We start from the raw sequence: 15,583 nt of genomic DNA, 5'->3' as shown, positions 1-15,583 counted from the left end.
TTTCATTTTGGGGATTTTTTTTTTAATTTTTAATTTTATTTATTTTTTTAGTGATCTCTATACCCAACACGGGCTCGGGATCACAGCCCCAAGATCAAGAGTCGTTTGCTGTTTTGACTGAGCCAGCCAAGTGCCCCTCTTTTGGGGAATTTTATAATTATGAATTTAATTTCCTTCATAGCTATAGAGCCATTCAAATAATTTATTTCATATTGGGTGAGTTGTGATAGTTTGCTTTTCAACAAATTGCTGAAAATTAGATATCGAAATCATGGAAGTTGACAAATTTGTGTTTTCCCTTATTATCCTTTTGATGTTTCCAGAGTCTAGAAGTGATATTTCCCCATCCTGGTAACTTGTATCTTCTCTTTTGTCAATCTTGCTAGAGGTATGTTGATTTTACTAATCTTTTCTAAGAACCAGCTCTTTGTTTCATTAATATTCTCTATTGTTTTTCTGTTTCAACTATATTGATTTCTGCTCTTTATTTCCTTCCTTCTGCTTACTTGCTTGCTTTGAGTTTTTCTAGGTGTTTGAAGTTGAAGCCTGGGGTGCTGATTTGAGATTTTTCCTCTTCTATGCTTGCATTTAGTGCCATAAATTTCGCTTTCATTATTGCATTGGCTGTATCTCACAAATATCAATATATTTTCACTTTTCATTCAGCTTAGTTTGTTTTTTTAATTTCCCTTGAAATTACTTATTTAACCCATAGATTGTTTAGAAGTGTGTTCTTTTTTCTATGTGTTTGGAGATTTTCCTTTTATTATTTATTCCCAGTTTGATTGCACTGTGGTCAGAATACTCTGTTATGATTTCAATTTTTAAAACTTTGTTGAGTTTTGGGTCTATCCAAGATATAGTCTATCTTGGTATATGTTGTGTTTTCACTTGACAAGCATGTGCATTTTAGGGGTGCCTGGGTGGCTCAGTCAGTTAAGCATCTGACTCTTGATTTTGGCTCAGATCATGATTTCACAGTCGTGAGATTGAACCCTGTGTTGGGCACTGTGCTGACAGCATGGAGCCTGCTTGGGATTCTTTCTCTCTCTCTCTCTCTCTCTTTCTCTCTCTCTCTCTCTCTCTGCCCTTCCTTCCCCCCCCAAAATAGACATTAAAAAAAAATTTTTTTTTTAAAGAAAAGCATATGCAGTTTGGTAGTGTTGTTGGATGGCTTCTACATCTTTGATGACTTTAGTTGTTCCATCAGTTGTTTAAAAAGATGTTGAAGTTCCCAACTACAGTTGCAGATTTATTTCCCCATTCAGTCCTATCACTTTTTGCTTCGCACATTTTGCAGCTTCCTGGTTTGGTATACACACAGTCAGGATTACTGTATCTTCTTGATGGACTGGCCTTTTTATCATTATATAATGTCCCTTTGTTTTTTGTTTTGGAATCTTTTATCTGATATTAACTTAGCCACTCCTGCTTTTCTTTAATTTTTACTTGATATATATGTTCCATACTTTTTCTTTCAGCTTGTCTACATCATTATATTTGAAACGTTTCCTGTAGGCAGTATATAGTCGGATCATGTTTCTTAACCTGCCAATAGCTTGCCAATGACTTTTAATTGGTATATTTAGACCATTTACATTTAATTATTGACACATTAAAGCTTAAGTCTGCCATTTTATTTTCTCATTCTATTTTTTGCTTCTGTTTTTTATACCTGCCTCATTTTAAGTTACTTGAACTTTTTTTTAGAATTCCATTTTATCTGTAGTATTTGTCTCTCTTTATAAAGCTTTTTCAGTAGTTTCAAATATTTCCTCTATACATATTTAGAATTATGTTAGGCAGTGATATGATTTTTGCTTTGATTTCAGCAATGTTTGATTTCAGCGATCAAACATAAATTTAGAAAAATTAAGATGAAAAGGAAAGTCTACTGTATGTGTCCATATTTATGCTTACCATGTTTTTTCCTTCTTCCTGAGATTTTTTTTTTTTTAATCATTTCCTTTCTGTTTAGAGAACTTCCTTTAGCCACTCTTTTAAGGTACATCTGCCAGAGACAAGTTCTCTGACCTTCTGAACCCATTCTGTCCATCCATCTGGAGGGCTCCAACATCCAGCTCGTCCAACATGAGCTCCAAGTGGTGGCTCAACAGACCAACATCAAAATACAGAAGTGGGTGCCACCCCCAAAGTATGGCCAGAGCTAAAAGAAAAAAAATTCTTTTAGAACAGAAAGGGGTGAGGGGAAAGGGCACTGCAATTTATCATGGGTAAGAAGGGTCTGAGGGGATTTGGGGTTTGTGAGAGTTTTGATGAGGCAGGATAAGCATAAAGAGTCAAGGGTCAAGAGCAGAGAGCAGAGATGAATACATACAACTGCCCTTCATACTTCAGTGCTTTACAAAGAAAGGTTTATATTTCCCCCAAAGAATGCCAAACAAGTACCCCCTTCAAGTTCTAGTCTAAAATAAAATCCTGTAAACTTTAGATCAGGTGAGAACAAGTCTCTCAGCCTAATAAACGTCCCTGGAATTCACGTCAGCAGGATCAGAAAGAAGATATTGATTTGCTCATGAAATTTATAATCCATTGCCATAGAGCCACCTTATCTGACCCCCTCCCCGCTACCTTGACCCCCATTTCACAGAAGAGGCAGCTGGGGGGGGGAGGGGGAAATGGCTTTCCTTAATCCTTAGATGGGCGATGACAGGGTCTCTAGTTTTCAGTGTCCCCCTCTCCCTTAAGTGTCTTGGTTCTCATAATCCTCTAGCATCCACCTCTTCTACTGCCATCTCTCCACCCTCGCCTTTTAGAAATGAGAAGAGAATGGGGACTGTTCTTCCGTGGGCATATCTGAAATGCTGTATTTTCCATTTCAACGGTCACAAAGCAGCGAAGGCAAACTGTTGTCCTCAGGTTCGAGAATTCTCTAAGTGATCAGGAACTCTTTTCAGATTCAAGACATCCACAAGCTTAAGAAAAAGAATGAGCACATAATGATTTAATTGGCTTTCTCTTTTAATCAAAAACATACTTTGTTACAGAGTTCTCAGGAAAGGTTCAACTATTTCTTAGCCACAGACTTCAACCAGGCAAAAGTATACAGAAAGCCACAAAGGAACTACCGGAGCTTTAGCTGACCAGTTTTCCCAAAAGCAGAAGCTAAGTGTGGCTCTTCTCTGGGTTTTGGCATAGCTGCATTCCTCTGATTTTAGGGGAGGAGACAGAGTTGGGAAATACCATGACCAAATAAGTCCCCACCCCCCAGTCACTTCCTCCAATGGTTCAGCAGCCTACCAGGTTTTCATCATCTACAAGCATTCACACTTTTCCCTTAAATCACATGTCCAAGGCATTGGCCCGAACCCAATATGTGGAGGAAGTCTGTCAACTCCATGTTTAGCCTTTCAACCAATCCAAGCCCATGAGTCCTTCTATCAATGACAAGCAGCCATAGCAACAGCAGTTGGTTTCATCCCTTCCTCTCCAGCTATCACAGAGCTGGCCTCTACCAGGACTCCCCAACCCCCCACCCTTAACCCACCCCCAAGGAAGGTCCTCAAGGTCCTTGAAAAAGACAAGTTCATTAATGATACTCATCTAAGAATAGGCCAGAAAAGTACTCTGAAAGGAATGCTCCACCCAAAAGTATTCTAATCAAAATGGACCCAAAAAGAGCCAAGAATAAAGTGAATGATCATCCACTGGTATGGTTTTCTTCTATCATATGAACCATTTTAATTGATGTGGTTCAGAGGAATTCCCCTGTTTTCAACTGATAAAAGAGATAAGAAACCAAAGACCAGAAGTACTGACCTCTAATATCATTAGGCATTTACAGTAAGTTTTCAATTTCATTTTAATTGAAAAAAAATCACCAGCACACAGCATTAAGAGGATGCTGTCACACACACACCAGCCCAAAAGGTAGAATGCCATGACTCAAAAAAAGAAGCCTTAAGAAACCTTTAATCTAGATGATGGGAAAAGAGAATGAAGGCTTTTCCCCTCCTCTCAGTTTTTTTTTTTTTTTTTTTCTTTTTCTAAGTATTTATTGCAAGGTGGTGCTAGGCCTTTGGTTAAATTTAAGTCTCAAGGACATACTATGTAACTTCTTGTCCATTGGAGAATAGTAATAAAATATCAAGCCTAATCTCATTTGAATAACATGGAAATAAGTAAAAAGCCCCTTCAAACAGCAGAGCAAAACTAAGGAAGAAATCAAAAACTGCTGCGAGGTAGGCAAGGTCACTTAAATTTCGGAGCTAGAACACATCTAGTCCAACTCCCTCATTTTACAGATGAGGCAACTGAGGCCCAGAGAAGGGAAATGACCTGCTCAAGGTCATACATCAAATCAGTGGCAGAGTGCAAACCAGAGTGTACCTGGTGCCAGCCCAGAGCCACCAGTTTTAGGCTGAATAAGAACATGGGCTCTGAGACTTACTGTGAAAGCATCTTAAATACACTGAAAACTATCCACATCAATAGACAGAAATGATTGTCTTCACCTCAGTCCTTCCTATGAAAGAAAGACAGAGGGAGGGAGGGAGGGAGGGAGGGAGGGAGGGAGGGAGGAAGGAAGGGAGGAAGGGAGGGAGGGAGGGAGGGAAGGAGGGAGGGAAGGAGGGTGGGAGGGAGAGGGGGCAGGGAGGAAAATGCTTCATTCATTCATTCAAGTCTGATGTTAAAATCCCTGAAAACATTAGCAATTACTTTAGCTACTCCTTGGGGCAGGATATCAGACCCTCAATTCTCATAAAGGCACCTATAGGTCAAAAATATCTGTAGAGGAGGAAAGCCCCAAGATAGGACTCAAAAGGGGACACCAAAACAAAACAAAAACAACCCTCTCATTTCCTAAGGTTTGTTTTTTGTTGTTCATTTAGGATTTTTTTTTTTTTTTTTTTTTTGCTGGTATCCTCTAGGCAAGGCATGCCTCTGACTACTGATGATAATTTAGTAACCCCTGTAACCCCAGTTTTTGTACGAGCAGCACTGAGATGGAAGCAACAAAATCTTTCAAAATCTTTCAAAGGCAGAAAATATGAATCTGACCCACTTCTCCCTATTTCAACTACCTGAACTCAGCAAAGAATCAGGAATCATTCTAAGCAGTCAAACAGATGTCAGACACCAAAGCACTGAAGGCCTTTTCAATACTTTACAGGAAAGTTTCTTGGGACCTGTCCCAATTTGTCCTTGTGTTTTAAAGGTAGTTCTAAGTCTGGTTATCTGGGTTTCTTGCCCAAGCAGTTGGAAAAACGAATCAGAAAGCGAAGAAGAAACTACAAGGGGAGCTACACACGAAGTGACCTCTCAGAAAGGGAGAATACTGAAAGGTACTGTGTAAAAAAGAAAAAAGGTAAACATTCAAAACCATAGCAGTCTGCAAAACCTTAGCAGCCCCTGACATCCAAAGACAGGTTGGCACACACAAAAAAACACTGTATCTAGTATGTTCTCTGATATACACATTAATAACTGCATCCCCAAAATGGCTAAAATCAAAAGGCTTACTGCTTAAAGAAGGCAAGTCTGGGTAATACAGAAAATTCCATTCCACAGCGACAGCAGATAAACGAGATCAACAGCTGGAAGCACTGGCACAAGTGCTTAGGGACAAGGCCAAGCCGAGGATGCTTCTGTGAATGCGGCCACTAACCATATACATCCTTCCTGATACATCCTGGGAGAAGTTACCTAGTTGTCAGAAAAAAATGGAAAGGCTTGCACAAAAGATTCTCAGAGCCTCTTTTCTGTAATCTTTGCAAAGCAGAATTTAGGCAACTATTCACAGAGAGCTACCTGTGACAAGATGAGGTCTGCCTTTAGAAAGAAAAAAAAAGCATTTCCTTCCCTCTAACCCCCTCTCACAGAGTTACTATAAAGATCAAGCGAAATAGTGTAGTAAGGAGTTTTGAAAACTGGAAGAAAAAAACAGCATTTCTTCATGCTATTATCTGCTAGTCTTAGCCAAGCCCCCTCTACAAAAAAGTTAAGTGATTTTGCAGATAATTGCTTTCATATACTCATTTACCTCAGTAACCTAAAATTCATCATCTTCCCAATCTGCTAGCGTTAAATAAAATGCCAGTAAAATGACTTAATGATGAGAACTATAGAAACTATCGCCGAGAAGGATTCTGCCCTCGTCAGAATAAAACTGCTTCTTCCAAAAGGCTCTAAAAAAGATCTGAGCTAATCTAATTTTGCATAAGAGCTAGTGAGTAACTATTAACCAGTTACCACCAAACCACGAATAGGACTACTTCACCTTCTATTCCTTAACCTATGCATGAGGAGCACCCCGGGACAATGTAAAATTTCCCTTTTCCAGATGGGCATAGTCAAAAAGGTACCTGCAATAAACTTGTAAAAGTAAGATGTCTACCATCTGGAAGACAGGATATTTTATTTTACCTTCAAAATTTCTATTACAAATACCCCCCTTTGTACCACACCCTTCCCCCACAAAAATGGATTTTTAACTTTGAAATACAACACAGCTAACATGTATTCAGTTTCCTTGGATAATTCGAGGGTGGTAATCCTTAAACTAGACCACCCAACCTGTGAACCTACAATGACTACAGGAAGGATGGGACAAGAGACCTATTTGGTGGGTAGGTCAATACAAATGAGCAGTGCTTCTAGAAAAACAAGGTTATATGGCAGTGATTTATTATCATTATCTTTGTATACCAGGGGTAGCACACTATAAAAAATGACATAGGGCATATCCCTCAAAAGAATCTACTCCCTGGAAAATAAAGGCAACACCATTTTAGGATTCCCTTTGATAACGCACTGAAAGGCACTGGGCCAAAGTGGAATGGCCTCATACTGGATTAGAAAGGTACTTGGTTCAACTCTCAATTCAGCTTGCACTGAAGCTCAACATTTTGAGATATGAAATAGCTGGAGAAAATCTACCCGGAACCATATCCTCAAAATAACCAAATTCTGAGAACTGCAGAAACTATTCTACCCTAAAGTAGCCATAAAATTTTAAACCTAGTGATTCTTGAGTCTTACTCATCAAAGATGACGATCTCTAAGAAATGGAAATACTGTTTAACAACTAAGCTCTCAAAAATAACTGATCATGAACATACTAGATGTTTTCTCAGAAGCATAAGACTGAATCTAGGTACAAACATAAAGCAATTAACAACTAGAAGTAATGCTACATACTGGTAGTTAACATTATGGCTCTTAGTAGAAAGAAACCAAGACAGGTGGCTTGGCCTCAAAGAAAGACTTTTTAGCAAATATTTCCACACACTTTCCCCAGACGATTAAACATGAAAACCTTCCTTAAAGGAGAAAAGGAGGCAACGGATTGTATCACAGCATGCTAATCAAATGATCCTAATCAAATAATCTGGATTTAAAAAATCTCTCACCACTCCTATTCTTCATTCACAGTAAAATGGACCTAAAGTCAGCAATTTCTAGAGAATGAAGATGATCTTTTTTTAAAAAATCTGCCAATAAAACTTAAATCACCAAACTTTTACAGATTAAAATTTGGTCTTTAACAAAAGTATCCGTAAGTACTCAAGAGTTCAAATGAGCTTGGCAGAGAAAATATTTTAAAACAAAAAAAAAAACATGTAGCTTGGATCCAGATCTATGTTTAAATCACAATAAGCAAACTCAGTGGTTCTCCTAGGATGGTCTTCTGAAGATGACCTTCTGAGCAAGGAAGTAGAAGACTTATTCGTTTAAGTCATTTAAGGATGACTGTTCTAAGTGTTTCTCAAATCTCATACTTGTAACACACCTTCAAGAATCTTATTACACCTAAGAAGGCCCTCCAAGCAAAACATAAAAGCATCTGAAAGATAATCCTTGGTTTTATTTCACACTATTTTATCCTGTAGACAACCTATTTACCTTGTAGACAATCAGGCCTATTTTGCTACAGTAAAATAAAAGCTAAAACAAAATAAAACAAAACAAAACAAAAAAACCCCAACCAACTCTACACTCGATACATAATGTCTGTGGGGAAGTCCTGGCAGAGTGTGAGGGAAACCAAAGCTGTCCAATAGCACTGGCTGTTGCCTGTCATTTAGTAGAAGGTATCTTGCTTCTGAGGTTCAACTCAAAAGTGCAAAAGAAAACAAAACTTAAAAATCAAACCTAGAATTCAACTTTGTATGTTGAGATTCGGTTTTATTTAGGCTACTAGCTAAGTAAAAAGCATACATATTGTGTCTGTGGTACAGTCAATACATTTGCAACTTTTCTACTTAAATTCTCTATACAAAGTCACTGCCAATTAATATGATCATTGATGGCAAAGGGCTTAGAATAACCAAAAGGTATAAAAAAGTTTGCAGTCTTGCCCCAAGATACAAAAACTGAATTTTAAACAATGTCAAAACATACATGATTTAAACAGTATACGAAAAAAAAAAGTCACACATCAAATCAAGTACAAAAATATCCAAACTAGCTATTATGAACTGTAATGTTTCCATTATTCTGCACAGTATTTAACATAGAATTTAGCAGTTTCCAAAATACTCACTTAGTTTAAGCATTGCCACTTTTGCAGAATGGTGAGATATTAGGTGAAGTGACACTGCCTTTAGTGTTTTTAAAAATACAAAACCTTTCCTTATGAATTAATGAAGGAAAGAAATTCCTCTTCTAGGCTCCGTAGTGACCACCTTGTGCCTAGAAATATAAAAGAATATATCTACTGTATAACAGGGCAAAAGAATATTTCTTGACAAATAGTTACCCTGAACAGGGATAACAAGTGTAAATTTTAAATGGTGTATTTTTGTGGGTGATTTTAAGGAATTCCCAGTATACACACAGATTAGTGTTTTGCCTTGGCAAAAATAAAACTGAAGTTGCAAGACCATCTGAATTGAAATCGTCTTCACTCGTTTTAACTTGCAAAAAAATATTTTGGATAAAAGGTTATATAATACATTACTATCTTATTTTTTAAACACAGAGTGAAGTTGCTCTTGGTAAAATTAACTCACCCACATGGCACAATATTTTGGAGTAAAGTATGTTCAATAATAACAACTTGCACACAAAATAACATAGGTGAATTAACTTTGAGAACTTCTCTCCTTTAAAATCAGCAATATTGAATTTATTCTGTAGAATAACACATGTATCAATGTTCTGCATATAAAAGGCTCTAAGACATTTTAAAGGGCTAAATTTTCCAGCACTGGAATGATTCCTTCATACACAACTGGTAAAGATTTAATAAGAATGTGTTTTTCCTGATCTTCAAGCTCTGAGCCATGCCTGAAAAGTTCTAAGTAGGAAAAAAAATTGTTTTAATCCAGTTTCTGTCTGCTAGGAGCAAGGCAGCAAACACACTTTTCAACCCTTTATGAAAAAAGCAGAACAAAAGTGAAATATATCTTCAGATTATAAACAGGATTGTATTTTATAGTCCACCATCCTGACAATGTTAAGGGCCCCAACACTGAAAGACCTCAGTCTAAAGGCTGTGGGTCAGCAATAGGCATGGTATGAAGCACTTCATCTAAGAGTTGGAGGGCCCGGTGTAAGTGAATCTCGATCCAGCAAGGCGTTTCTTTGATGCTCTGTCTTGGGTAATCCGGTCCCCAGCCCTTCACAAAACTCATCCTGAGTATGCACAAACGGCGAAGGTCATCGACACCAATGCCGGCAGCAGCTGACAAACCTAACAGAAAAGATTTGGAAGACGTCAGAGGGACAGGCTGATCTCTTCCATCCTCCCTACACCTTATCAATAAAGTGACCAGCTTTCTTTACTTCATTCTCCCCAGCATATAACTTCTCTGTCAAAGTTCCAAGAAGTTAAGTGTAGATCTACGCTTTATCAACAGGGACTGAAAACTTTTGGTTAAGACAATTCACATTCCACAGGAGTCTTCTAGCTACCAGCAATTATAAAGTAAATTACCACAATCCACCAACACCCCACCTATTTTTCTCTTTAGAAGCAGAGGTGAAGGTGAAAAAATAACTTGTTTTTAAGAGGTAGCACATGTCCACAGGTTGGTTCTAAGAACCTTACTGTCTGTCTAAACAGCCTGGTTCAATGAAAGACATGACTAATAATGAGACAGTTAATAGTCCTGGTTCCACTAAGACTTCTTGGATGACCCAGATGATGTCTGTCTCTCAATTTCACAGTGTAACAGAGGTACCGTGCAATTACTCAATGGGGGCAGTAGACAAGAATGAGAAATTTAATAATAATTCTGGCCTCTTTAGTAAAAGCATGTTTATAATATCAACACTAGCAAATTAATGGTTTAGGTGCTCAAATTTTTTAAAAAGTCAAATTCTCTAAGGGAATATGCCTCATCTACCTCTACACTGTAAACTCCTGAACATAAGTCACAAAGGAGATTCTGCATCTAATTTTCCAGTCAGAACATACAGTCATATAGTCAGTCTCCATTCATCAATATCACAGTGAAACTAGTGGGAGGAGTCTGCATGTGCTGTACAGAAACCTGCAGGGCCGCTGCAGTTTCTTAGCCAGTGTGATTTGCTTACCACACTGAAGAGGTTAAGAACAGGGGTTGAATGAATCACTAGTTATGCCTTCAGACGTGGAAGATGGGTGCCACGTGTTTCCATCATAAAAGTCTATAGTCAGGAGTTTAACTCTGCAGTAAAAAATTCCCCATCAGTGTGAAACCTGGCACACAGTTCAATTTTACCCTAAAATTAAAAAAAAGTCTACAAGTTATCAAAATACCACCCTCACGTAAGTCTTCTCTCCATGCTTAGCGTACTTAAAAAAAAATTTGGAGAGGTACCTAATTCTGAACTTGAAATATGCTCTCCTTCTAGAATAAAGCCAAGCACATTGGTGATTACAACCCACCCTTGCTGGTGAGGCAGGAATTAAAAGCATCAACAAAAAAACAGGAGATTGATCAATATAATCTAACAATGACCCCCTTTCTCCTTTATCCCATACTCCCTTTTTGATACAAAAAGAATGAAGACAGTGTCCTAGACAAAGGACAACTATTACAGAAAAACAGTTTTTTGCTAATTCAAAAATGTTATCATCCCAGTAAAAGAACACTTTAGTTTCCATTATTGCCTGAAGTAACTAATCAGCTGAGTGAATCAAGATAAAGTGCCAACTACTACACTTGACAACAAAGTATCAAAAGCATACTTACTGATAGCTGGAGCTATTCCACCTACTGATCCAGGGCCAGGGATGTTTCCTGCCACGGCGGCGGCCTGCGCAGCGGCTGCAGCTTGAGCAGTGGCCGCCTGCTGCTGCATCTGCCGATGACACTGACGCAAATCAAAGACCTTTAAACAAGAAGTGCAAGTTCAATGCTGTGAGTCCATCAGAAGAGATTCTACCACACATCAAAAGCCAATGCAAAATCTATTTAAAGCTCATAGCTTCATTTAGCTCTCAGAATAATTAATTTAAAAACCTAAGTTTTTATGTCGATTACAGCTGGTGGTTAGAGAAGGGGACTGGAACTCAGCCTAAAGGCACACTTCACTATCAGCAGGGCTTGGGCTGCCACCGGCCTCTCCAGCCTTTATCTAGCTCAGCAAGGGTCAGTCACACTGTCCTTGTGAACAACCACCACTTGCATAAAATAAACCACCCTTTCGTAACCAAACTGCTGAGAGTTCTCTTTAGGCTGAATTGATTGATGGCCTTGGTCACAGGGCCAACTTCTTTACCATTCTAGCTACTTGGAGGTGTGTAATAAATGGCACTGTCACAATTTAAGAAAGAATCTATATTTTTTAGAGATGTATGCTTTAGTACACAGGAGCAAATTCACATAACATTCAGGACTTGTTTCAAAATACTTAAGAAATAAAGGAAAAAACGACAGATCAAGCAAATGTAAAATGTTAACAACGACTGAATCTCAGTGATGGGTACACAGGATTTCATTAAACTATTTTTTCTCTACTTTTCTGTATGTTTGATAATGCTCATCATTTAAAAAAAAGTTTAGCTTTGAATTCTGTCACTAATTAATTACATGGGCTAAATTAAATTTCTTAACCTCTCTAGAGTCTCAACTTATCTATAAAATGGGAATGCTAAGTGTACATGCTTTTTCATAGAGTTTGTAAACTTGGCATAATATACATTAAGCTGTCAATAAATGTTACCTAATATTTTGGTTCTGGCCTCCCCTGCACCATTTACCTTTCAGGATGAGTTAAGGAGTTCCTAAGTAATCTCCGGGTGGTTTATCAGCCACACCAAGGGTTGGTTATGGGGATTGCCACTTTTACCCTTATCCTTATGAAAGTACTGACATGCTCTTTCAGTAAGCAACAGATTATGAATGATAAGCCATATCATCTTTCTAGTAAAAAGCCAACTTCCTAAAATAATGTATTTGCTTATATTTGCTTTTAAAAACAGCACTGAACAATCAGCAAACAGAGTGGTCATCTATAGAAGCTGTGGGAAAGGAAGACAAGGACAGAGTAGAAACAGGCTGTTCAATGCAAACTTTAATTTCAGAACCATGTGATTATATGCCTTATTCAGAGTAAATTAAGTTTTTAAAAAGTCCTCTTAGTATGCACAAAACCCAAATATGAGCAAGCATAATTATCCTTGCCAAGAAAAGAAAAGATCAAATAATGCATAACATATGACTTTCTGAGATAAACAACAGGTTTAGAGCCCAAACCACTAATTTTCAGATGCCTAAAAAAGAAATTATGATTGTCTTTAATCATGGTACCTGGTACTAAAAAATAAGAACACACACGAACAATAAACACAACAATCCTCTCAAAATAGCAAATCACATTTCTATTTACTTACTTCTCTATTCAATGCCTATCTTCTAGCATCAATAAAGGACAAAACTTAAACTATCTCATTTTCTGAAGAGGTATGAATTTGTCAAGTATATAGGTATGTAACACCCGGCCAAACTATAAGTTCCGAAAGACTTCAGGACAGAAAGCATGGCAGAGTTAGGTCTGAAAATCAGAAATTCCACTATGCCCAGAACAGAAACCACTGTTTTTTCAAGATTTCTGAAGAGTCCATTAGATTCTGAACTTTTCACTGGGCTATGACCTCTCAGAAGGCATTATGCAGCACAGCACAAAGCAGGAACTCAAATATTTGAAAAGCCAAATAGCTCTACAACCACTTTTTTTTTTTAAGAAAGAAATTAATAAAACTTTTTATTTTAGAGCCGTTTTAGGTTCATGCTAAAATGAGCAGAAAGTAAAGAGAGTTCCCTGTCCCTACTCAAGTACTACTCAAGTACAACCTCCTCCAGCACAGTGGTACATTTGTTACAGTCAATAAACCTACCAAAGTCATAGTTTACTTAAGGTTTCACTCTTGATTTTGTACATTTTAATGGGACTGGACAAATGTATGATGACATGTATCCAACACCTGAGTACCATACAAAGTAGTGTGAATGCCCTACAAATCCTCTGTGCTCTATTTATCCTTCCCTCCTTGCTCATCCCTGGAAACCACTGATCTTCTTACTGTCTCCATAGTTCTGACCTTCCCAGAACGTCATGTAGTTAGAATCACAGAGTATGTAGCCTTTTCATATTGACTTCTTTCACTAAGTAATATGCATATAAGATTCCTGTAAGTCTTCTCATGGCTTGATAGCTCATGTTTTCTTAGGGCTGAACGATATTCCATTGTGTGAATGTACCACAGTTTATCCATTCACCTACTGAAGAATATCTTGGTTGCTTCCAAGTTTGGGCAATTATTAAATTAGTAAATTATTAAATTATTAAAGCTGCTATAAACATCCCAGTGCATGTTTCTGTGTGGGCATACGTTTTTAATTTACTTGGGTAAACACCAAGGACTCTGATTGTTGGATGATATGGTAAGAGTATGTTTAACTATGTAAGAAACTACCAACTGTCTTCCAAAGTGGCTGTACCATTATGCATTCCCACCAGCAATAAATGCGAGTTCCTGTTGCTCCACATCCTTGTCAGCATTTGGGGTTGTCAGCGTTTTAGATTTTGGCCATTCCACTAGGTATATAATGGTATCTCATTGTTTTAATTTGCAATTCCCTAATAACATATAGGGAACATATATATGATATATGTATCATATATATGACATATATATATGATATACATACATGTATATACATATATACATATATATGATATACATACATGTATATACATATATACATATATATATGATATACATATGCTATCTGTATATCTTCTTCAGTGAGGCATTTATTCATGTCTTTTACATATTAAAAAACATCTTTATTGTTTATTTATTTTTTAAGGGAGGGGGCAGAGCACGAGTGTGGGGGGAGGGCAGAGACAGAGGGAGACACAGAATCCAAAGCAGGCTCCAGGCTCCGAGCTGTCAGCACAGAGCCCGATGTGGGGTTCGAACCCACGTACCACAAGATCATGACCTGAGCTGAAGTCGGATGCTCAGCCAACTGAGCCACCCAGGTACCCCTACACATTTTTTAAAATATTTATTTTGAGGGGGGGGGAGGGAGGGAGGGAGAGAGAGAGAGAGAGAGCACCCACTGAAGTGGGGGAGGGGCAGAGAGAGGGGGAGAGAGAAAATCCCAAGCAGGCTCTGCGGCAATGCGGGGCTAAAACTCACCAACCATGAGATCATGACCTGAGCCAGTATCAAGAGTCGGATGCTTCACTGACTGAGCCTACCCAGGCACCCCCTGCACACTCAAAAAATCAGGTTGTTTTCTTATTGCTGAGTTTTAAAAGTTTTCTACATTTTAGATAGCAATCCTTTATCAGATGTGTCTTTTGTAAATATTTTCTCCCAGTCTGTGACTTATCTTCTCATTTGCTTGACAAACTTTCACAGTTTTTAATTTTTTAATTTTAATTTCATCAGGGAAGTGCAACCTATCAATTGTTTTTCATGGGGCACTTCTGGTGTCATACCTAAAGTCACCACCACAACCAAGGTCATCTACATTTTCTCTGATGTTCTCTTCTAGGAGTTTCATAGTTTTGTGTTTTACACTTTGCTCTTTACAACCAAAAAAAAATTTTTTTTAAACATCACTAACCAAGTATGGTACCTATATAGTCTTACTGTCCAGGAGCAGGGAATATACCTTATAAATTCCTAGGGTTCAAATATGCTCTCAATGTACCCTCACCCCCGTCATGAATCATTAGAAATAGCCAAAAGATCTTCACACACAGTTCCTTACAATGTTGTAAACAATCACAATTATGAATGTCTTAGCCTAAATCTATGCTAACACCAGCTACACATTATTATAGGTAACCACAAAAAATGAAATTTTATAATATTATCACTTTTATCTGCAGATGTAGAAATTATTTATTCAGCACTTCAGCAAATCCTTCCAGAGTAGATTTATGTAATTAAAGCACTCAAACCAGAACACTTCTAATTACTGGCTATACAGCCAGTAACTGAAACCTAACTAAAACCTGGGTTGCCTCTCTACTACTGTATCTGATCCATTAAACCATAACAGATTTTATCTGTTTTACTGGATGCTAAAGTTAAGGCTACCATTGAAATGTGACCATCTTCCTTTCAGAATCAGAGTTATTAATAAAGACAATTCAAAGGAATCAAAGT

General features: G+C 37.8%; 1 protein-coding gene across 5 annotated transcripts in view; it reads right to left on the bottom strand.

Annotated features, from left to right (window-relative positions):
- Window positions 1-1,380: 1,380 nt before the first annotated feature.
- SMAD4 (SMAD family member 4) overlaps window positions 1,381-15,583 on the bottom strand; it is a 64,040-nt gene continuing 49,837 nt past the window's right edge. For 2 of the 5 annotated variants that reach the window (XM_027068979.2, XM_015072258.3), the window contains exons 11-12: window positions 11,145-11,283; window positions 1,381-9,658 (exon numbers count right to left, since the gene is read on the bottom strand). In XM_027068979.2, coding sequence (XP_026924780.1) covers window positions 9,447-9,658; window positions 11,145-11,283 — 351 coding nt within the window. In that variant the 3' untranslated portion in view covers window positions 1,381-9,446. Of the gene's footprint in view, window positions 9,659-10,503; window positions 10,672-11,144; window positions 11,284-15,583 lie in introns of those variants that run through there. The other 3 variants (XR_003423657.2, XM_027068981.2, XM_027068982.2) reach the window with 3 other exon arrangements.

The sequence above is a fragment of the Acinonyx jubatus genome, chromosome D3, assembly GCF_027475565.1.
Source record: "Acinonyx jubatus isolate Ajub_Pintada_27869175 chromosome D3, VMU_Ajub_asm_v1.0, whole genome shotgun sequence".
Taxonomy (NCBI): domain Eukaryota; kingdom Metazoa; phylum Chordata; class Mammalia; order Carnivora; family Felidae; genus Acinonyx; species Acinonyx jubatus.
The sequence above is the reverse complement of the archived record's forward strand: the minus strand, read 5'-3'. Positions and strand labels throughout refer to the sequence as shown.